The sequence below is a fragment of the Symphalangus syndactylus genome, chromosome 5 (assembly GCF_028878055.3).
Source record: "Symphalangus syndactylus isolate Jambi chromosome 5, NHGRI_mSymSyn1-v2.1_pri, whole genome shotgun sequence".
In the NCBI taxonomy this organism is placed as follows: Eukaryota; Metazoa; Chordata; class Mammalia; order Primates; family Hylobatidae; genus Symphalangus; species Symphalangus syndactylus.
Window position 1 is genome coordinate 40,138,865 of NC_072427.2, and position 22,668 is coordinate 40,161,532.

At 47.8% G+C, this 22,668-nt stretch overlaps 1 protein-coding gene across 32 annotated transcripts in view; it reads left to right on the forward strand.

Moving 5' to 3' along the window:
- The window catches only part of MEGF11 (multiple EGF like domains 11), a 381,686-nt gene that overhangs the window by 314,041 nt on the left and 44,977 nt on the right, over window positions 1-22,668 (forward strand). For all 32 annotated transcript variants that reach the window (XR_008657670.2, XR_008657671.2, XM_063638864.1 and 29 more), the window contains one exon: window positions 4,820-4,994. Coding sequence is in view for 30 of the 32 variants with exons in the window: in XM_063638864.1 (XP_063494934.1) it covers window positions 4,820-4,994 (175 nt within the window). In the remaining 2 variants the exon portion in view is untranslated. The remainder of the gene's footprint in view (window positions 1-4,819; window positions 4,995-22,668) is intronic.

Here is a 22,668-nt window from a genome sequence, read left to right on the forward strand (position 1 = left end):
CACTGGCCCAGTGACTGAGCCCCTGGCACAAAGTTTTTGTTCAGTTGAGGTTAGGGTTTCTCAACCTTGCCACCATGAACATTTTGGGCTGGGTAATTCTTTGTTGTAGAGGGCTGTCCTGTGCTTTGTAGAATGTTGAGCAGCATCCCTGGCCTCTACCCACTAGATGCCAGTAGCACCCTTCTTCCACTGCCCAAGTTCTGACAATCAGAAATGTTTCCAGACATTGGCGGATGTCTTAGGGTGGGGTAGGGCAGGAAAAATTCCCAGAGGTTGAGAGCCTCTGGGCTAAATGAACTCTCTCATGCTGCACTTCATTGCTCTTATGGACACCAGAAAACAGCTCTCTTCCTCTATGTGGATGGAGGGCAGCCCCTCTCTTCCCATGAGCCTTTTTTGGCCCATTATAGAGTCTTCTCTTGAGATTCAAGAAAAGCAAAGGAATGACTCTGTGACTTCTGATCTTAAGACAGTTAAAGTTCAGGTACTGAGTGGGGATTGGGACTTCTGAGTCCTGCCCTCAAACCTATCTCTGTCTAAGCAAGTGTCCGTAATAAGGGCACTTGATATATGCACATAAGATATACATCCTTCTCCTCTCTATGCATAAGTTTCCCAATCTGTCCATCACCTTTCATCAACCCAGTGGGGGAAATGTTTTCCTGTGGTCTTTGAAAGTGAAGCTTCCACCCAACTCCCTGAGAGAAGGAACGTAGGATCCCTAGAAGCCTAGCCTCAAAGCTCCCTGCCTTCTGCAGAACTTACAACAAAGCCCCAACCACAACAGTGTGCAAGGTCTTGAGCATCTTTCCTAGGGAGACAAAGTAATCCCAGCCCCCAGCCAAAGAAAGCCCTAGCCACCCAGCTCCAGCCTCTGTCTGCTCTGTGCCCTTCTGGCAAGGCTGCTGCACAGAGATTGAATCCATGCCCTGGGAAGGAAGAAGTGGCTGGTGAGATTCTCCAACTCTTCATTCTCTTTATCAATTCTTTGTAGCACACACAAAGAAACCATCCTCCTTTATACAGGAATAACCTTGAGAAAGAAAGCACCTGTGTGTCAGGGCTCTTAAACGTCCCCTCCACAATTGGGTTGTCATAGACTAATTCCAGCAGCCATGATCGTGTATTACCTTTGAAAGATTTGATTTAGCCAACAGATGCAGCATTGATAGAAATCTCATAGCAGCTGAAAGAAAGGCAGAAAAATCCACTCTGGAAGGATTCCTATATTGTTCAGCTTTTGGTTCCTATTAACTTGTGATTAATCTATGTCTGGGGGAAATGGGAGAAAAGAAAAAACCAGAGAGAACGGAACCAGGCTAAACACCAGTGACTGTAACTTCTGCCTGAGCCAAAAAACAGCAGTCCCTGGCCTGCCATGTGACTCAAGAGAATGGGGACCACCGCCAGGAAGAAGGGATGCCTGGGAGAGGGGCTGGGCAAGTCACTCTGCTGAGGGACAAAGTTTCCAAGCATGGAGATCACAGCTCTCCATCATGATCAGTCAGCTGTCACTCTCCATCCTCTTTTCAAAGGGACTTTTGGAGTTTCTATAAGACGAGTAATCAAATTGAGAAAGTAGATATCCCATTTCTAGAAATAGAATTGTAGGGATATGAAAAAAAAGGAATGATTTTAGATTTGGTTTTGAGCCTTCTGGTTCTCAGATTAAAGAGTAAAATTAGTGCCTAACGATGGCAGCAGAGATCAAAAGCAGGAAATGCAGAGAGTACTTAGGTCAGCATTTGCTAGCTCGTTGTGTGTGGAGTGTGCTTTTCACAAGGTGGTGCCCTCACCAAAGTAAGAGCGTGTAATGGGTGAACTCCAGCATGACCATTTGCTAGGCAAAGACAGCAGAAGGATCTATTGATGGAAGAGGCAGAAAGGTGCCTGAGACCTTTTAGAATCTCCAGTGCTCAGCAGAGCTGATGGCTGCAGGCAAGACCTGCCAGGTCATTCCTAGGTTCAAGCATGTCAGTCTCCACAACCATGACTGAGCCAGTCTCTCTACGTTAACCCTAAACCTCAAAGGAAGCTCTTGGAAAGATCCAACCTAAAGAGAAGAGTGCTCCAAAACCATCTGGCAGAGCATCAGGGCCACCAAGGGGCACGCCTTCCCCACGATACCCATGCAGGTCGCTGTCTCCCCTTCCAGTGCCTTGGGGCTCAGAGAGGAATTTTTCTCAAACTGTAAAGGTCAGAAAGTCTTCGAACACTCATCCTTTACACCCATTCTTCTTTGTTAGATATTTACAATTTTTATTGCCTTACATCTGTTTATAAATAAAATAGATGCTCAGTTTTGGTAAGTTAGGGAATACATAGACATTTAAAGAAAAAACTTAGCATCACTCAGTTTCTCAATCCAGAGATAGCTCAAAAGCCATTTTGGGGTAAATCTGTCAGTGTCTATATTGTTTTCATATTTTAGATTTGATATATTTTCATATTTGAAATATTTGATTTAGCCAACAGATGCAGCATTGATAGAAATGGCTTTGTATACAGAGTGCTTATTTCACTTAACCTTATATCGTTAAACATTTTGAGAAACAATTGAATACATCTCTTAGCATTCCTTCATATGGATGTCATAATTCATTTAACCAATACCCTGTGGTGAGAGGTGGCATGAGGCAGTGGACAAAATGTGGCCAGACAGACCTGGGTTTGAATCCCAGCTTTGCCACTCACTGTCTTAGCTATGTGACCTTGGGCAAGTCACATAACCTCTAAATGCCATCTGTGAAATACAGGCTCAAATACCTAATTCACAGGCTTATTTGACAATCAGAAATACATATATAACGTGCCTGGTGCCTCAATAGCCTGGTCACATATTATTTATTATTATTTAAATTGCTTCCATTTTCCACTGTTATAAATAATGCTTCAGGGAACATCTCTGTGCATAAATCTTTCTCCACAACTATGATTATTTCCTTAGGATAGAGTCTTAGAAATGGAATTACAAGACCAGAGTCTGAATACTTTTAAGTCTCCTGATATGTAACCTCAGATTGTTTTGAAATCTTTACCAGCATTTTAAAGCAACTTCACTGTTTTGATGGAGGAAAAGTGGTGTCCAATTGTTGTTTAGACTTGATGATTAATGAGACTAAACACTTTTCTGAAATGATTACTAGCTACTTGCACTTATTATTCAGGAATTGCCTGTTCCTGTCCACCCCCTCATTTTCTGTGAGAAAACCAGGGTCCCTAGAAGAGAAACAGCTTGGCTAGGCTTCACACAATTACTTTGCTCATTAATTAATTTTCTAAATATATATTAAGCACCTCCAGTGTGCCAGGGACTCCGTTGGGCCCTGAGACGGGAACAAGACAAACGGCTCTCCCCCATGGAGCTGCAACCTAGTGGAGAAGACAGATGATAAATCAGCAGAAAAGAATAAAGAATCAATGGAAGATAATTATATTTAGAGGAAGCTGTATTCATTTCCAAATATTCACCAGGGTAGTGAATATGAGCCAGGTGTTGGGGATCCATCAATGGTCCAACGGGGCAAGGCGCCAAGGCCCCATGGAAGTTAGCAGAACCAAGACTTCCCCCTGCCAGCCCAGGGCATGCTTCTCTTTACCTTATCTCCGGAGCTGGGCTCCAGAACAGGGAGGCCAACGCCACAAGGAATCTAAAAGGCTTGTCTCTACCACCCAGCACTTCTTTGGTGTGTTAGTCTGAGCCCCTCCAGAAGCAGATACCAAGAGCAAGAGGTTTACTAGGGGAAGCATCTGTGAGGGAAAGTGGGGAGGAAGCTGAGGAGACTGGGAGAGCTGACAGATCACATGTGAGGAAGAAAGGAAGGAAGGAAGGAAAGTTGGGAGAAAGAGTCTTAACCCACAGCACGGTTCTAAAAACGTTTGTCAGGATGGGGTATCTTAAAGCCAAGGTAATCATCAGAGGAGTCCCAGATCTCCCAAGAGTGTGCCCACCTTAGTATCCCTGCTGTGCTCCAGCTGGGAGTAGCCCAGGGGAAATGTGGCCTCTGGATTTCAGACTCGGCACTGGGGCCATAGGTCAATTATGCTCCCGCAGGAGTTCTAAACAGCACATGGTTACAACTGGCATCCCGCTGACCATGAACAGACATTGGCTATTGGATCAGATGGCTGCCAGCTAGAGGTTGCCCTAATCTCTGGAGGTCATGCCAGGGATCCCCTGCCTCTAGCTGAATGGTCCTTTCTCTAGCCTAAACAGGAGATGGAGAAGAGCTTGCTCACTGTTAAAGAGCCTGGCAAAGCATAGGTTGGGGTTGCTCTCTCCAGGGCAGACATTGCCAGAGAGAGGAGGCCACATCTGGCCCAAAGTCTTGTTTTCACTCAGCACAACATTCATTGAGCACCTACAATATGGAGAGCCACTGGGGTATCATTGCTACCTTCTCATCCTGTTCCCACACTAGGCATTCACCTTAGGTGAGGGATGGATGAAGCCTTGGACCGCATAGTCTATAAGCCAAGGGACTAAAAGGCCACTCTCTGTTTTGGTTTCCATGTGTCTGAATTATAAAGAAGACTAGCGTGGGAGTCAGAAGACCTGTGTTCTAATCCTGCTCTTGTCTTCTCCTTGCTGTTGACTTCAGGGTAGTTATATAATCACCCTGAGCCTCAGCTTCTGGGTGCTAATGAGACCATGTGGCCTTGGCATCTTCTGATAAACAGAAAAGGCATTGAGCAATTTAATCCCAGAGGTGCTTTGATCCCGCTACCCTAGGCAAGCCAGGCTTGGGGTAGACAGAGGGCGGGGACATGGCTGCTTCCCAGAACGAGCTGTCTTCTCACCCTTCTCTCATCTGTGCAGCTGCCACCCAGTAACTGGAGCTTGTACCTGCCAGCCAGGCTGGTCTGGTCACCACTGCAATGAATCCTGCCCTGTTGGCTACTACGGCGATGGCTGCCAGCTGCCTTGTACCTGTCAGAATGGCGCCGACTGCCACAGCATCACTGGGGGCTGCACTTGTGCTCCGGGCTTCATGGTAAGATGGGAGGGGCCTCCCGTGGCCTTCCTGACCCCCACCGGGCCAGTTCCCCTCACCTCCTGGTGCAATCAGGAATGTGGCCCTGCACCCAGCTGCCTCCTTGTGTCCACCTCAGAGATAGACTTCATGAGGGGAGAGCCCCTGAAGCTGTTCTCAAAGGGCCAGGGTTTGTAATACTAAAAATAATAGGAGGAGGGGGTCTTTCCATCACCCCCAACTCTGAAGGTTGCCTTCCTTTGTGCCCAGCTCCTCCCTGTCCATATCCTTATGCACGCGATATTTTTACATCAGAAAAACCACAATGTACAGAGACAGTTTTGCATTCTGCTTTCTTTCACCCACATTGCTATGTTGCTGCTTGGGCTGCTTAATTATCATTTTAAATGGCTGCATAACACTGCAGGAGCAGATGTACCCCCAGTTTACTCAGCCATTCTCTTACTGCTGAATATTAAGTTGTTTCCAGTGTTAACAGCGAATGTTGCAGTGAGCGTCTTCATACAAATAGCATTCCCCGCCCCGCCCTCTTGAATTATTTCCTTAGGTTGAATTCCCAGGGTCAGTGGGCATAATATATTTATGGCTCTTGATGGATGTTGCCATATTACTTTCCTCAAGGGTTCTATAAATCTACACCGCCCATTGTGTATGAATGTACCTATTTCAGAATAACTTTGCTAACATTTTGTTAATTTTTGCTAATTATATAGGTAGAAAATGGTTCCTCAATGTTGTTCTAATTTGCATTTCTCTGATTACGAGGGAGAGTGAACATCTTCCCTATGTTTGTTTACAATTTGTATTTTCTCATGAATTATGCTGGTCTTTATGAGGTTTATTTCTGGGGAACTTCACATTGGAAGTGGAATCCTGTTCAAAGGCAGGGCATTCCCAGCAGGCTCAAGGAACCAAACACTCAGGGGTTCTCTATGGCCATGTTTAATTGTGCTGTAGGAAGTGGTACCATTGTGCAGTTGAAAGAGTGTGGCCTTTGGAACCAGACCTGGGTTGCACCCTGGCTATCCTACTCACCAATTGTGTGACCTTGGACCAGTAATTCAACCTCTCTTCGGTTCTGTTTCCTCACCTGTGAAATATAACACCTGCCTCGCAAGGTTGCTATCAGGTGTCAAGATGGGATATATAGAGTGCATTCTAGCAGGCTTCTCAGGCAGTAGTAAATTTTCTCAGCACCTGTGGTCCTTGTTCACTTGCAGGTTCTGATTCAGTAGGTCTGGGATGGGGCCTCAGGTTCTGCATTTCTAACAAGCTCCCAAGTGATACCAATAATGCTGGTCAGTGGTCCTCACTTTGAGTAGGATGCTGATATGTAGCCATGGGTCTCAAATTGGGCTGCACACTGAAATCACTAGGAAAGCTTTATAAACATCAATGCCCGGGCCCCACTCCCAGAGATTGTGATGTATTTGGTCTAGGCATGGTCTGGCTGAGGCCAATGTGCTGCTAAGATGGAGGTCCACTGATCTACAAGGAATTCTTGTAGATCAAGTGAGGGTTTGCTTGGTGACAACGTCTTTTAAAGCCAGGTTGCCCCTGGTCTGCAGAGCAAGGCCCAGAACAAAACACTGTTCAAACTGAAATGTGGCTAGTTCTGAATTGAGATATGAAGTGGAAAATACACATTGGATTTCCAAGACTTAGTATGAAAAGGTGAATATAAAATATCTCAATAATTTTGTTATATTGATTACATGTTATATATATATACATTCTTATTTATATATATTTAAAGTATATATATAAAATATATATATTTAAAGTATATATATAAAATATATATATTTAAAGTATAATATATATATATATATATATATATATATTTTTTTTTTTTTTTTAAAGAAAGAGTCTCACTTTGTCGCCCAGACTGGAGTGCAGTGGCACAATCTCAGCTCACTGCAACCTCTGCCTCCTGGGTTCAAGCAATTCTCATGCCTCAGCCTCCTGAGTAGCTAGGATTACAGGGATGTGCCACCATGCCCGGCTAATTTTTGTATTTTTAGTAGAGACAGAGTTTTGCCATGTTGGCCATGCTGATCTTGAACTCCTGGCCTCAAGTGATCCGCCTACCTTGGCCTCCCAAAGTGCTGAGATTACAGGCATGAGCCACCACTTCTGGCCTAAATATATTTGTTTAAGTAAAAACACATAACTAAGATTAAAAAAAAAAAAAAAAACAGTTACGATCCCCCTTCTTCCTCCCCAATGCAGATAAAACTGGGTATAAATGAACTCTTCGGCATCTTTGAAAGAGAAGGAAGTCTGGTTTTCTTTTTAATTTACTTTGTTAGTGTAAATTTGTTGCTGTAATTTCCACAGTAAAATGGAGATGCCCTGGGTTTTGAATTTGGGTAGGAGAGAATAATTGTTTGGGATTAAAAAATCTCACCTAGCCAAGTGGTCAGGTGACTGAAGGTGACTGCATCAGACTGCTCATGGGTGACCCCTGTCCCAGCTTGGCTTCTAGCATAGCTCTAGGACTTTGGCCATCTGTGGATGGGGCATATGTATACAGGGAGAGAGAAGAACCTATTAACTTCTAAGATGGTCCACTGTATGGACTCCATGGATCAAGTCGGGAAACACCGTTCTGGGGGAAAGGGGGAAAAGTAGGAGCAAGAAGGTATGCACATACATAGGAGTGGGAAGCTCATTGAGTGTTGTACGGTCTGGTCATATACATCATCTATGTGTCTGCTGGGGGTCTTGCCTCCCTGTTCCCCCTTCTTTATTCCCAGTTGCCTGCCTACTCACTACTCCTCAGAACAAGGGAAAATTGGGGCCCCAGAAAGGCCTGGGAGACGAGCATCTGTTTGCTCACTGTCCCCAGTGCTCCAACAGTCTGGAGGCCAGGCCACTGCCTCTCTTCCTTGCACCTGATATGCAAATGACTTCCTGTCCTTGAACTTTGGGGCACAGGTGCATGCCAGAGTCATCTCACTGTGGAGTGCCCCCTGCCTGGGGCACAGGGCTAAGACAGATTGTGAGTCAAGCTGCCCTGGCGAGACCCAGCAAATTCCCATCCATCTCCTCCCACCCAGCCTCGTTATTCCTGGAAAGGCTCTTCTGGGGCTCTGTTGGATGTTGGGCAGGGGCTGCAGGAGGTGATTACAGAACAGTTCATTGTTCTCAACCAGCATGACTCACTCCTGTATGCATCAAGCCCTGAGGGGGAAGCCATTACTCTTGTCCTCACTCCAGCTTCTGAGTGAATGCAACTTCCCACAATTAGCCAGTTCTGGTCAAAGTGGGGGCAATCAGCAGAGCAGACTCAGCAGAGACTCTGCCTCAAGATGTCCCGCAGTCAGTAATAATTAGCAATGCCTTTGTTGGTTGCTTGGTTTGTGAATGCATGTACACTGCCTTTATCCTTGAATGATTTTAGGATGGGTAGTCAGTTAAGGACTAATTAAAGGAGCCCTTTTCTGGGTGTTTGGAGACCTTCATTCTAGGCTCAGTAATCTTGGACATGTCACTTTACCTTGCTGGGCCTCCATTTCCCTATCTGAACGATGGGAGGAGTAAATCAGTTTTGCCTGCTATTGGATGTGAGTATCCCCCATGACAGTGGATGTGAAACTGCATCCTCAGCTGTCCCCTCCCACCCCAGCTCTCCCTGCCCAGGGTCTTTAGGGAGGATACTGGGACAGCTTTATGAAAGTAGACTCTAGGGGCTGAGAATGGTCTCAGGCTCAACATAAACGTGAGGAGTGCTGATGAAGTAGTGCAGAACCACACCTGTGAGCTCAGTGGCATGGCTGCCCCAGTCACGTGGTCTCCACCCCCGAGAGCACAGGGACACGAGGCAGAAGCAGGCCCTGCTTGGGGCTCTGGACTGGCCTTCATACACTTCCACTTCCTTCCCAGGACATTGGAAGTGGAATCCTGTTCACTGAAATGTGAAACACTGGATGTTTCCTCTGCTAGGACATAGGGAGCAGGTGGGGATGTGGAAAGACTAATCAGACCCCCATCCAGGAACCTGTGTTCTAGTAATAATCACATTCACACTAGCAGTGAACACTCACTGAATCCTGGCTGCATGCTTCATCTGACTTATGCCTCACAAGGGCCCACGGAGATGCACTTTCACTTTCCTCAATTTGCAGATGAGGAGCTGGAGTTCAAACAGGATTAGCGACTTGCCTGGGATCACAAAGCCAGTGGTGGTGGGAGACACTGAACTCTCATATTAGTTGATGAGCTTTGATTGAAGGGTGACCATGGAACCAGACAAATCTAAGTTCAAATCCTAGCTCTCCAGTCCCCACAGTGACTACTAATAAGCCACTTATCCTGCCTGACATGGAACTTCCTCATCTGTTAAAACAAGACTTTGTGAGAATTAGGAACATTATATAAAAAGTTCAAAGCCAGTGCCTGAAATACAACAGACACTTGGTGAAATGGCAGCAATTACTGGTAAGCTATGAGAGTAGTGGGGGAACGTTGCTTCCCCCATGCCCATGATACCAGTTGGAGGGTGTTGGGATGAGCTGTACCCAGGGATACCTGATGGATCAGAGCCATGAACGTGCACAACTGCTGTTCTAGGCAGGTCCACCCAAGCACCTGTGGGTCACCCTGAATGGTCAGTCTCAGGAGGCACTGCAGGAGTGGACAAGCCTCTCAACATTTGGGGAAATGGAGATAGAGATGGGGGTGGGAAGAGAGCCTGGGTATTTTACATGTTCGCTTGGCAGCAGTGATAGAATCACCTGGGGTATGCATTGGGAAATTGCACTATGGCTGCCCAGTGGGGGCAAAGAGCCCTGGACCAGAAAACAAGAAATGAGTTTGTAGCTTTAGCTCTAACTTTCTGGGTTTCTATTTCTCATCTATAAAATGGGAATGAAATTCCCTGCCCATTGGAAACAGTAGTGTGGGAGCTAGTCATTCCAGTGGGAGTGCTTACAAGTGGAAACGGCATCGTTTCAGCACCTTGGACAGCCTCATGAGCCACGGTTTCAAGGCTACTCTGTGCCTTCTCAGAATCCAGGGTCCTCGCCAAGACAGAACACCAGGGTGAACAGGGATGGGAGAAGGCAGAGTGAGGGGTCACATGACACAGTGGTCAGACCAGCAGAGTCCTGGAATACCTGCCTCTGTGAGGATGATCCTATCCAGGGAGTCCTAGAATACCTGTCTCTGTGAGGATGATCCTATCCAGGAGGTGAGGACCTTTCTTCTCACCCCGCTGAGCTAGGGAATTAGCTGAATTGTGGATAAGGGGACTAAGTGGAGCTGTCCATCCACTTGCAGGTTGGCATCACATCACCCCTCTCTGTGGCTCCCCACTGCCCACCAAATAAACCTCGAATCCCAGGCCTTTGTAACATGCCCTCGAAACTAGTCTACCCTAATCTCATCTCCCACTAAGTCCTGCCACAATCTGCAGCACACATAACTCATTTTCCCCACACACATAGTACAGTAGTCCCCGTTATCCATAAGGGATACATTATAAGACCTCCAGTGCCTGAAACTGTGGGCAGTACTGAATTCTGTATATACTGCACAGTAACAGATTAACAGTAATAACTAATAATATGCTGTAAAAGTTATGTGAATGTGGCCTCTCTCTCTCTCTCAAAATATCTTTAAAAAAATTTCTTTTAGAGATAGGGCCTCGTTCTATTGCCCAGGCTGTAGTGTAGTGGCACAATCATAGCTCACTGTAACCTCAAACTCCTGGGCTCAAGTGATCCTCCTGCATCAGACTCCTGAGCAGCTGAGAATACAGGCATGTACCACCATGCCCAGCTATTTAAAAAAAAAAATTGTAGAAATGGAGTCTCACTATGTTGCCCAGGCTGGTCTGGAACTCCTGGCCTCAAGCAATCCTCTCATCTCAGGCTTAAAATTTCTTATCGTATTGCACAAACCTACTTTTTTTTTTTTTTTTTTTTTTGAGATGGACTCTTGCTCTGTCGCCCAGGCTGGAATGCAGTGGCGTGATCTCAGCTTACTGCAACCTCCACCTCCCGGGTTCAAGCAATTCTCTTGCCTCAGCTTCCCGAGTAGCTGGGATTACAGGCATGTGCCAATACATCCAGCTAATTTTTGTAGTTTTAGTAGAGACGGGGTTTCACCATGTTGGCCAGGCTGGTCTCGAACTCCTGACCTCATGTAATCCGCCCGCCTCAGCCTCACAAAGTGCTGGGATTACAGGCGTGAGCCACTGCGCCCAGCCACAAACCTACTTTAAAACCACAGTTGACCTCAGGTAACTGACACTATGGAAAGTGAAACCAAGGATAAGGGGGCACTACTATATGTTCTTTGGGGCCTCTGTGCTTTTTCTCAAACCTCTCCTTCTTCCTAGAATGCCCTTCCCATAGTCACTATCACATCTATGAAAATCCTTCTTAGCCTTTCAGGAAATCAAAGGCTGCCTCTTCCATGAAGCCTTCCCTGAATACTCCTCTCTTTGGAATTAACCATTCCATCCCTTTGTTTCCACTGTGTATGGCTCATACTCAGGTTCTATCTCCCTAAGGACAACAACATGTTTCCCTCTAACCCTGGACCTCCTAACAAGCCTACAATGCCTACCACACAAATATCTTGCTCAGCAAACTCCCTGAAATGAATGAAATCCCTAGTAGACCCAATGCCCTTAAAGTAGAAGTTTCTGGAACATTCCTGAGCTTTACAGTAAGGAAATTCATGGCATTTCCCAAGAGGCCTTGCCAGTAGGGCAGGACTTGACTCTACCTGTTTGCTTCTCTGAAATTTATGTAAACAGGCAGATACAGCGGGACTGGAGCAGCTGACCCCTGACACCATCTCCAGATTCTTTGAGCAGTGGCATGAGCTTCTGCCTTATGAAATTTTGTGTAGTGGTTTGCAGACTCTGGTGCCAAATTCTCTGCCTTCAAACACCAGCTTTGCTGCATATTAGCTGTGTGACGTTGGGCAAGATACTGTACCTCTCTGTGCCCCTAGTTTCTTTTATTTCCTGTGTGTGTGTGTGTGTGTCTGTGTGTCTAAGCCTCACTCTATTGCCCAGGCTGGAATGCAGTGGTGTGATCTTGGCTCACTGTGCAGCTTGACCTCTCTGGGCTCAGGCGATCCTCCCACCTCAACCTCCCAAGTAGTTGGGTCTACAGGTGCACACCATCATGCCCAGCTGATTTTTTTTGTATTTTTTTGTAGAGATGGGGTTTTGCCATGTTGCCTAGGCTGGTCTCGAATTCCTGGCCTCTCAAGATCTGCCCATCTTGGCTTCCCAAAGTGTTGGGTTTCCAGGCGTGAGCCACTAAGCCCAGCCTGCCTCTAGTTTCTTATATGTAAAAAGGAATAATAACATAGCCTTGTAGGATTATTGGGCTGACTAAATTAATTAGCAAATATAAAGTGCTTAGAATGTCTAGCATGTTAGTAATCTTTCAACAAGCATTAGCTATTATCGCTGTTGATAATGATAATGATGCCACTACTGCTGCTGCTGTTGTTATTTACACCAAGGGGTCTCTCACTTGAAGAGGCTGACTGGTCCTGGCCTGAATGCCCTGTTTGGGGGTAGAGATGGAAATGGGGGTGACAGGAAGGAAGCAGTTAGTTGAATCTTTCCCTTGGCTGGGAACGGCAGGGTTGCCAAGGGCTCCTAGGTTCCCAAGAGCAGCCACAGAACCGAGAACAGACTTCCTCCTCACATGGGGGAAGAAGGCTGATTTCTTGGCCCCACCATGCTCCTCTGCTGACTAGCCTTCCTTTCCTTAATTAAGGCCTCACCTACGTGGCCAGACTGATGGAGCCTCCTCCACTGCTGTAGGACTAATTACTGCCACTTTGGTGCCTGCAGTGAACCGTCTGTGAGGTCACTGCCAGGGCTGCAAAGACTTGATTTCTCAGACCCCCTTCCGGCTGCCTCCTCCCGCATGGATCCCGTGTGGCTGGGAGATAAGGGGCCCTCTGGCCATTCCTCAGCCCAGATGCTCCCTTTCAGCTCCACTGTGATGGGGACAGGAATGCGGGAAGCAGAGGAGAGAGTGTCCCCTCCCATAAGATTCAGGGCCCATATTTCTCCCCAGGATGACAGCATTTGTATTACCTTAAAGGGCTCATCTATTTATGCTGCAATTTTTTGAAGCCCTGTCTGCCATTATTGAACCCTGCATGCTGGCGAGCGGAGCGTGCACTCCATCACCCAAATGAACAAATTTGTTTCCGCATTTTTCTCCCCTTTCTCTGTGCCACTGGTAGGTCATACAGAAACCTCAGCTGTTCTGACCAGGGAAGGTGGGAGCGGGGAGCAAGAGTTATGAAAATTCAGATCGGTGGAGCAGTGATTGAATTTCCCTCCAAGGTTTCCAATGTCCTTTAAAGACGTTACACTCCCCTGGCCTCCCCCAGCTGGGCAGAGTGCGTGTCTGCCTCTTGGGTAGCTCTAAGCTGGAACTAGGGAATGAGAGAAGTGTGACCAGTAGAGAATGCAGACTGAAGATGACAGCCAGGTGACATGGATATCATGTGTGTGCATTTTCTTTTCTAATTGTTTCATTCTTCATCAAGCTGAGATCTACAGGCTGTTAGCCCTAAGGACATAAAACCAGCTTCTCATCCCCTCACCTCCCACTATTGACTCATTTCCCAATTACTGTAGTAAAAGATTTTCCTGAATGCAGCACCGGGAATGAGGAATTCACCCTCTAGCTGCCATGCCTGTGCGAACAGAGGAGTACAAATACTGCAAAATAGCAGAAATGGTCATCCAAAAATAAAACACACACACACACACACACACTCCAGTACCCAAATCCCAGCTCTGTTATCACCTCCTGTGTGGTCTTGTTGGAGTTACTTAAGCTTCTTAAGCCTCATTTTTTCATCAATAAAACAGGATAATTAATGGCACTATGCTGTAGTGTTATTCTGAGGATTGAATTAGATAAAATATGTAGAACAAAGCCCAGCACGTAGTGAATGTTCAGTAAATGTTTGTCAAGGTTCATTATGTGGTTGTGGAGACAAGACACACTGCAAGCAAAAGGACATGGACTTTGGAATCACACAGTCCCGGGTTGGAATCCCACATCTGTCACTCAGTAGCTGTGTGACCTTAGGAAACACAGCCTCTTAGAGCCCGTTTCTCATTGGTGAGATGGATTAATAATGCCAGCCCTTCGGGGTCGGTAGGCCCACTGAGCGAGATGCAGGGTGTAATGCTGTAAAACAGGAACTGGTCTTCATAATGGTGGAGCTGGAAGAATGCTCAGGGCTTCCACAGTGCACAGCAAAAAAAAAGCAAGGCCAGAAAGGGAAAGTGAACTTCCCTCAGGTCACACAGCGTATTGTAACAGAGCTGGGATGGAATACAGGCGACATGACTCCCAGCCTACTGTTCTTTCCACCTTTACCTCCATCTCATGAACTTGCTGTACCCAGAGCAGACACCTACTGATGTTTCCCTGGGCACGGAGGGATGGTGGGGGTGGCAGGTCGGTGGGGGCATAAGGGGAGTCACCAGGAGGTTAAGTCATGTTGTCAATTAATTTGCAGAGCAAAGTAGGAAAAATTGGTTTTATGTCACTAAGATGAGTCCAGCCTTCCCCCTCTGGGACCCCACCGTACAGCTTATTAGGGAAAACTGCTGACTCTTCTCTTCTAAAAAATAAACATTTGCCATCTCAGACCACCCTCTTGCTGTCATGTTCCTGATGTCCTTATTATCAGTGCCCTCATTACTGGGATCCAGGCTGGGGCTTTGTCTCAGGCCTAGTGGCTGCAGCAATCCGTGCAGCAAAAGAAGCTGTTAGAGCAGATCTGAGGCATCTATGCTTTAAGTATATCCAGTTTTCTTTTTGTCCAAGTCTCTAGCATAGATGGGGCTTCTGCTGGCTCCCAGTCCTAGCCAAAGCCCAAGGCCTGGGACTGACCTCACCAATTCTAGAGGGCGGGGATAGGGCCACAAATCAGAGAAGGCTACCTGAAAGGTCTGGAGAAAGTAGACAACCAAATGGGGGTGATGATGGCTCATATTTTGCAGTGGGCCCTAGGCCAGGCACTCTGTTCTATATACACTGTGTTTAATCCTCACAACAACCCTGTAGGGTGGGGTTGTAGCATCCCCACTTTGCACTCTGGGATTCTACCCATCCTTCCCAACAGGCTGTTTCACTGGAGCTTTACACCAGCCCCAGGAGGCTGGGGGTCAGCGTTTGCACCCTCATTGTGCAGAAGAGCCCACGGGCTCTAGTCCCCCCACAAAACCTGCAGGCCTGGAACAAAGAAAGTTCCTGCTAGCCCTGCGCTCAAGCTTCAGCGCCTCAGCTCCCCAGCCCCCTAGCCCAGCCCCTCCCAGCCACCTCTCCCTTAGTCATTAGCGCCGATAATTCCATCTGCAAGAGTAATTATCAACCCCAGGAGGGGAAGGGATTCCTGCCAGCAGATGTGATTATGTCTGGAAAATGAAGGATATTGCAAAAAAAAGGTCATGAATAAATTATTTCAAGGTGGGGCTAATAAGAAAACTAATAGGGGTAAATGCAAAAAACAGAAAAAACAACAAAAAAAATCTATTTAAAAGTTACCTCCCAAAAACACTAAAAAATTAATGTTCTTGCTTCTCCTAAAAGTTCTGAGAAGGGAGATATAATTCCCTGAGACAGGCCCAGGGAAGCCAGGCAGGGGCTCCCTGGCCATGAGGCACAGGTGTCGAGGAGGGTGTAGGGAGTGGAAGGAAAAGAGTGGGAGCAGAGCAGGTGGGCCCTGCATGCCAAGGTGGGGTCTTGTGCTTAAGTCAGCAGGCAAGAGGGAGCCACTGCTATCTCAAGCAGGGGTGTGACAAAACAGTACTGTATTTGCCCTCCATTCTCTGTGTCGGGAGATGGTAATGTCACAGAACAAGAACCAGCATGCAGGCCAGGTGCGGTGGCTCACACCTGTAATCCCAGCACTTTGGGAGGCCGAAGTGGGCGGATCACCTGAGCTCAGGAGTTCGAAAGCAGCTTGGCCAACATGGTGAAACCCCATCTCTACTAAAAATACAAAAATTAGCCGGGCATGGTGGTGGGTGCCAGTAATCCCAGCTACTTGGGAGGCTGAGGCACGAGAATAGCTTGAACCTGGGAAGCAGAGGTTGCAGTGAGCCGAGATCACGCCACTGTACTCCAGCCTGGGTGATAGAGCATGTAGTAGGTGCTCAATAGATGCTGGATTCCATCCTCCCCACATGTCTTCACTGGAGGCTGCTTGGCAGAGTGGGGAGAGCATGGACTTTGAGTCAGGGAAACCTGAGTTTGCATCTCAGCCTTGCCATTCCACCTCCTGGGTGGCTTAGGGCAGGTTCACCGTTTGCTCGCCTCGCATGTGGATGTTTCTTGGAGGATGGTTGCGAGCATGAGACAGGGCAAGCTCTACAAAAGTGTTTGGCACAGAGTAGGTAAATCGTAGCCTCTTCTTGCACCTGCAGTGGGCCTAGTTCCTGTTGGGTCATATGTAATAATAAAACGCTGAAAACATCTATAGCACTTACTCTGGGCCAGGCACTGTTCTAAGAACATTATGTATGTTAACTTATTTCATCTTCACCACTACCCTTGGAAGAAGGTACTATTGTAATTCCCATTTTGCAGATAGGGAAACTAAGACACAGAGAGGTTAACACCTTGCACAAGGTCCAAAAAGCCCCAGGGCCAAGACCTGAACCCAACAGTCAGGTTGCAGGGTCCATGGGCTTGACACGCCCGCCTGCCCCTGCCTGTGAGCTGCGGGTAAACCCAGAGTGATCCTCACTGCTCCCAACAGGATGAAACCTTAACTGTGGCCTTGGGGGTGATGGAGCCAGGAGAGCTGAATTTGGAAATGGCTGACAAATGATGGGGGAATCAGGCACCTCTCAGGCAGCTCAGGGGAGGTGTCCGTTCCCTAGGTGGTGGCGGGGATGGAGTACCCAGTCACCACGCTGTCCATCCACATCACTGTTCTCCAATACAAAACACTCCAATACAAATCACCATCTCATGTGCTGTCACTGCCCTCTGAGGGCTGTGATGGCGCCACCAACATTTTACAAATAAGTAAACTGGCGTGGCAAGGTTACATAGTCTCTGGTGCATCTCAGCACTCCCCAGCCCAGGGCTGAGCCCCTCCTCAGGCCCTCACTGCTCCCCAGGGTGCCCCCTCCCACCCCATCTCCCTCAGTAGCCCTGCTCCCCTCTCCTCCCTCAGGCCTGCAGCCCCACGCCAGGTCTGCCCTGCAGGGAGTTCTGCCCTGAGCTCCCATCAAACCTGCCCCTTCCCGGGCTTGGGTGCCTTCATGGAGGGCACATTCCAGGCCCATGTTCTGTGTGGTGAAGCACTCTGTGAAAACTTGACTGAGAAACCTCTAGGGTCAGAAAAATCTAGAGGAAACTAGCTTTAAAAACCCAACGGGCTAGGCACGGTGGCTCACGCCTGCAATCCCAGCAGTTTAGGAGGCCGAGGAGGGCAGATCACTTGAGGTCACAAGTTCAAGACCAGCCTAGCCAATGTGGTGAAACCCCACCTCTACTAAAAATACAAAAATTAGCCAGGCATGGTGTGCGCCTGTAATCCCAGCTACTCGGGAGGCTGAGGCAGGAGAATCACTTGAACCTGGGAGATGGAGGTGGCAGTGAGCCTAGATGGCACCACTGCACTCCAACCTGGGTGACAGAGTGAGACTCCGTCTCAAAAAAAAAAAAAAAAAAAAAAAACCTGAGAGTTTATATGAGTTGGGGAGCTGGGGATGAGGATGGACCAGAGGACACTATGGACAGTAGAGGCAGCCGTCCCCACCCCAACTCCTTTTTTGTTCTCTAGTAAAAGCCTCTCCAGTGTTACATTCTGGGCTGTCTTTGCATTCAGTCTATAATTGTTTTTATAATGATTCCACAATCAATAAGCAATTGGATTTGCTGGAGTCTAGACTCTCAGCCAGAGAGGAAGGGCCCAGGCACCTTTCTGAAACAGGCTGGAACACTGAGTCACTCACCTGCTTTAGGAGGCCCTCTTTTATTTCCCAAGCAAAGTTCACACCTGGCGCTCAAGGCCATCCTGGCTGGGCCCAGCCTGACCTCCAGGCTCCTGCTGCTGCCTCTCATCACCCTTCCCTAACCCCTGAACTGCAGCAAATCCAAACTGCCTCACCCTGCAGCCCCCCAACCCACGTGTGGCCCCACTGCCACGCCTTTGTTCAGTCTGCCCCTTCCCCCGAATACCTTTGCTCTCCATCCCCCTCAGCCAAATCCTGCCGGTGCACCCTCCAGTCTCCGTTCAGTTGCCACCTCCTTATAAAGCCTTCTTGCTCTCTTCCCTATGGGACAGAGCCTTTCCATAGGACACTGACATACCCACTCTGGTAACACATTGTGGATGTTTTTCTCCCATCTACTAAACAGAAAGCTCCAAGGGTCTGTCCAGTTCATCCCTGTGTGCCTACTCTATTCCCCACCCTGCCACCTCCTAACCCCCAGCCTATCCAAGCCTGGCACAGTCCCCTGCACAGAGTGTCAGTAAATATGTGTTGAATAAATGCACAGGTAGTTTAGAAGCATCCCCTAAAATGTGAATGCACCGCATTTTACTTGGACCTTAGTTTTCCTTATTAGCTTCTGCAGGACCCTCTGTCCCCCACAGTCTGGTTCCCACCTGGGACATTGTCACCATCACTATTGTCAGACTCTGGCTCTGCAGGCCACTGCCCCAAGTCCACACTACACAGCCCTCACCTAGGGAGCTGGGCTCTTTTACAGTACACATGCATATATACCCTAAAGATCCAACCCACCCCTCCCTGACTTTGACCCATACCATGCTCAAAGCCACTATGATCAAATCACCATTGGGGCTCTATGGCCAGGATCAGCCCAGATGTCTGACATGCAGATGCTAAGCTTGCCCCACAGCTGTCACACCACCAATACATATCACACACAGATACCAAACTCACATGCTACATGGATCACATAGGGGGTGATCCTCTAAGTTACCATGCAAACCAGGACACTGGGACAGCAGGCCCAAATCCTATCCCTAACCTGCTCTCCATACATGCAGAGCACATGTACATCTAGTACCTATGACACACATAGGGCCCACATGTGTTAATCACATGAAATACATCAGGAATATATACCACCACTAGCACACATACACAGACTCACCAAAAACAGCCTGCAGAACATGCACGTGGAGAAGTTGCCAGCCTGTGCCCCTCCCTGCCTCCATGGTCCACACACACACTCCTCTAAATGCCCAGAAAGACCTCCCCCAACACCCAACGTAGGTTTTCCCAGAAGTTTAGAGGCAATTTTTTTGGCACTTAAAAATGATAAGGTTTGAGTTGAACGTGGTGGCTCACGCCTGTAACCCCAGCACTTTGGGAGGCCAAGGCAGGTGGATCACCTGAGATCAAGAGTTCGAGACCAGCCTGGCCAACATGGTGAAACCCCATCTCTACTTTTAGTAAATTAGCCAGGCCTGGTGGCATGTGCCTCCCAGCTACTCGGGAGGCTGAGGCAGGAGAATCGCTTGAACCCAGGGGGCAGTGGTTGCAGTGAGCCAGGATCGCGCCACTTTACTCCAGCCTGGGCAAAAGAGCGAAACTCCGTCTAAAAAAAAAAAAAGCCAAGTTGTTTTTTGTTTTTTGTTTTTGTTTTGTTTTTTAGCACTATGGACATCATGAAACCTAACATAGATTGATTAGGGTCATATGCTGTCAATGATTGCCCAGAAACCCCTGAAGACTGAGGCCCAGGATTTGCAGGGAAGCTTCATTCTGTTCTCAGAGGGAGCAGGTCCCAGCAGACCTGTAAGAGATGCTCTGAATCCCTGTGGGCCATAACCATCCTCACCCCCAGCCCCTAAGGAACCACAGAGCTCTGGACAGGACTCAGCCCCAGGGAAGCAGGGAGAGATGAGGCCAGGCACGGGGAATCAAAGCTGCAGCAGGAAGCTTCTTCCTTCTAAATAAGGGCAGAGACCTGCCTGGATGTGGGATGCTGATAGCATCCGAGGTCAGCAGCAGCAGCAGCACAACCACCACCACCATCGTCATCATCATCAAACCAGCTTTCTCTCATTCAAAGGATATACATTATTAAATACTAACTCACTCCCACTGCCTGTTATTCCGCCATCTTAGCTTTATACCCTAAATTCTTGAAACCTTTTGTACTTCAGGAGCTTCCTAACAACATAAGATACAAATGCCCCCCTAAGAGTTCCCACCATAAGCCCCCATAAGCCATTTCTGCCTTCATTGTCAACATACATTTAACAACAAACGGGTAGGACAGGAGATTATGAAATTACACATCACAGGCACCTGGTAGCAAGCCGGGCACATTGCATGTGCTCAGGACATTTGAATCCCCATCACTTCCAACCTGTGTGCAGTCAAGGCAGCCTGGTCCAGGGGAGAGAACTTGGGCTTTGGAATCAGTTGCCCCTTCCCTTTCCCATGCTGTGACCTGGGGCAAATCGACCTCTCCGGCCTTGGTTTGCAAACCCTCTCTAGGATAGTTCTCTCTCTAGGAAGGGAATTCTCTCCCTGCAGGGCTGTTATAGAACAAAAGGAGGTAAGAGAAAAAAAAAAAAGTGCCTCTCACAAGCCTGTCACCAAGGGAGGCGTGAAAAATATGGAGTTTCCTTCCTCCTGTCATCAGCACTAGGGATGTGTGGGTCTGCCGTAAGCCACAGGGCCAGCCCTGTCTGGAGGGGTGAAGGGGTGTGGTCAGTGGTGAGGACCAGGGTCCTGCTCCCCACTCCCTCCAGGGGCTGGCCATCATGCATATACTGTGCAAACATCTCCAGAGATTTTAGATTTTGGGTCTCCTAATAAGGTACAAATACCTCTCATGAGTTTGCTCAGTAAGTCCATATTAGCCAGTAATGCCTTCTCTAAACTCAGTACAGAATCTCAGGAAAGAGAATGGCTAGAAAAGGAGAAGGGGCTACAGGTAGCACAAAAGCATCAATACAGAGGAGAAAAGAAACTGCGCCAGAGAACTGCAGCTGAGTCCTTAGGAGCACCCTGGATGACTCAGCCAGTAAGTGGCACGGCCTCAACTTGATCTAAAACACTTTTTCTTGGCCACATGGACCGCCTCTTGGGTCTCTCTGAATTTTTTTTTGTTTTTTTTTTTGAGATGGAGTCTCACTTTGTCACCCAAGCTGGAGTGCAGTGGGGCAATTTTGGCTCACTGCAATCTCCGCCTCCCAGGTTTAAGCTATTTTCATGCCTCAGCCTCTCAAGTAGCTGGGATTACAGGTGCCTGCCACCACGCCCAGCTAATTTTTGTATTTGTAGTAGAAACAGGTTTTCACCATGTTAGCCAGTCTGGTCTCAAACTCCTGACCTCAAGCAGTCACTGCCTCAGCCTCCCAAAGTGCTGAGATTACAGGCATGAGTCATTGCACCCAGCCAGATCTCTCTGAAATGTTTTGGTGTCTGTTTGGGAACTGTTGGAAGGTGTCTGTGCTCCTCCAAAGAGTCCCCTTGAGATGTCAGAGCCATATCTCATATTTGTGCAAATTAGAATAAGTTACCCCTTTCTCAAGACATTCTACTGACATCTGCCAGAAAACTGATGTAATATATACACAAATCTATAATGACTGTCATTTGAATAAAACCTCTAGAGTTGTGCAGTGCACACCCTACACAACTGCACAGAGTAACCTCAGATCACTGGCAGCCTATTCATTTTTGACAGACATAAGTGAGAGTGAATATTACAGGGGCTTCCAATCCTAACCTTTCTCCTCCTTCCACCTGCATGGGAGCCAGACAGAATGACTCAGCCCCACAGGCTGTGGACATTTCTCCCTCAGCATAGGAAGGCAGGGTCAGGGATGGATATGACAAGTGGCCTCTAAGTCTCTCTCTTTCTCATCCCTGTGGCTCTCTGTTCCTCATACCTTATGCAGAGTTTCTTTTCCCCAACATGCACCTGCTGTCAGTTGCTGTTTTATCAGTGACGCACTAATTAGGTCCAGCGAGGTTTGCTTTGCGTTGGAGAGGCTGCCGTGGCTGGCATTTGGACAAGCTATTCTGTTTGCCTTGTGGGCCACGTGTCACTCTTTCTCCCTAGGAAATTACAAATGAGGCTCCCCACTTGGGAGTCCCACTGTCCTAGCTCTTAGAGTTGGGAGTGGGGTGTGACTGACAAGGGTGGGCAGGAGAGTGCAGCAGCCCAGGGCTGGCATTCTGCTTGACAAGGAGCAGGCACTTGCTTGGCAAGGGGCTTTGTAAATAGTAAAGCATGCAACTCCTGTGTGCTGCTGGCATGGATGCGGCATTGGACACCAAAAGCAGTCCCCATTAGTAGCTCTGGAACTCCAGGAATGGCTGGGGTGATGAACAGAAGCAACCAGAGCCACTACAGGCCGCCTGCAGAACCCATGGAAGTAGGGCGAGACTAGCCTGTGCCCTTTCATGCTGCAGCCTCATTTTATGCCCCACCCCATCTAGCCACTAGACATTACCGACAAGCTCTATTCCACTCCCTGTGTATCCCCTGACCTAGCACAATGTCTGACACATACTGGCACTTAAGAAACATTTCCTGAATGTCTGAATAATTCAACCCATGTGTACTGAACACAAATGACTCAATCCTTATCCTCATGGAACTTGCAATCAAGTAAATGAGAGCTGAATTTTTTAAATGATTATTTCATTACA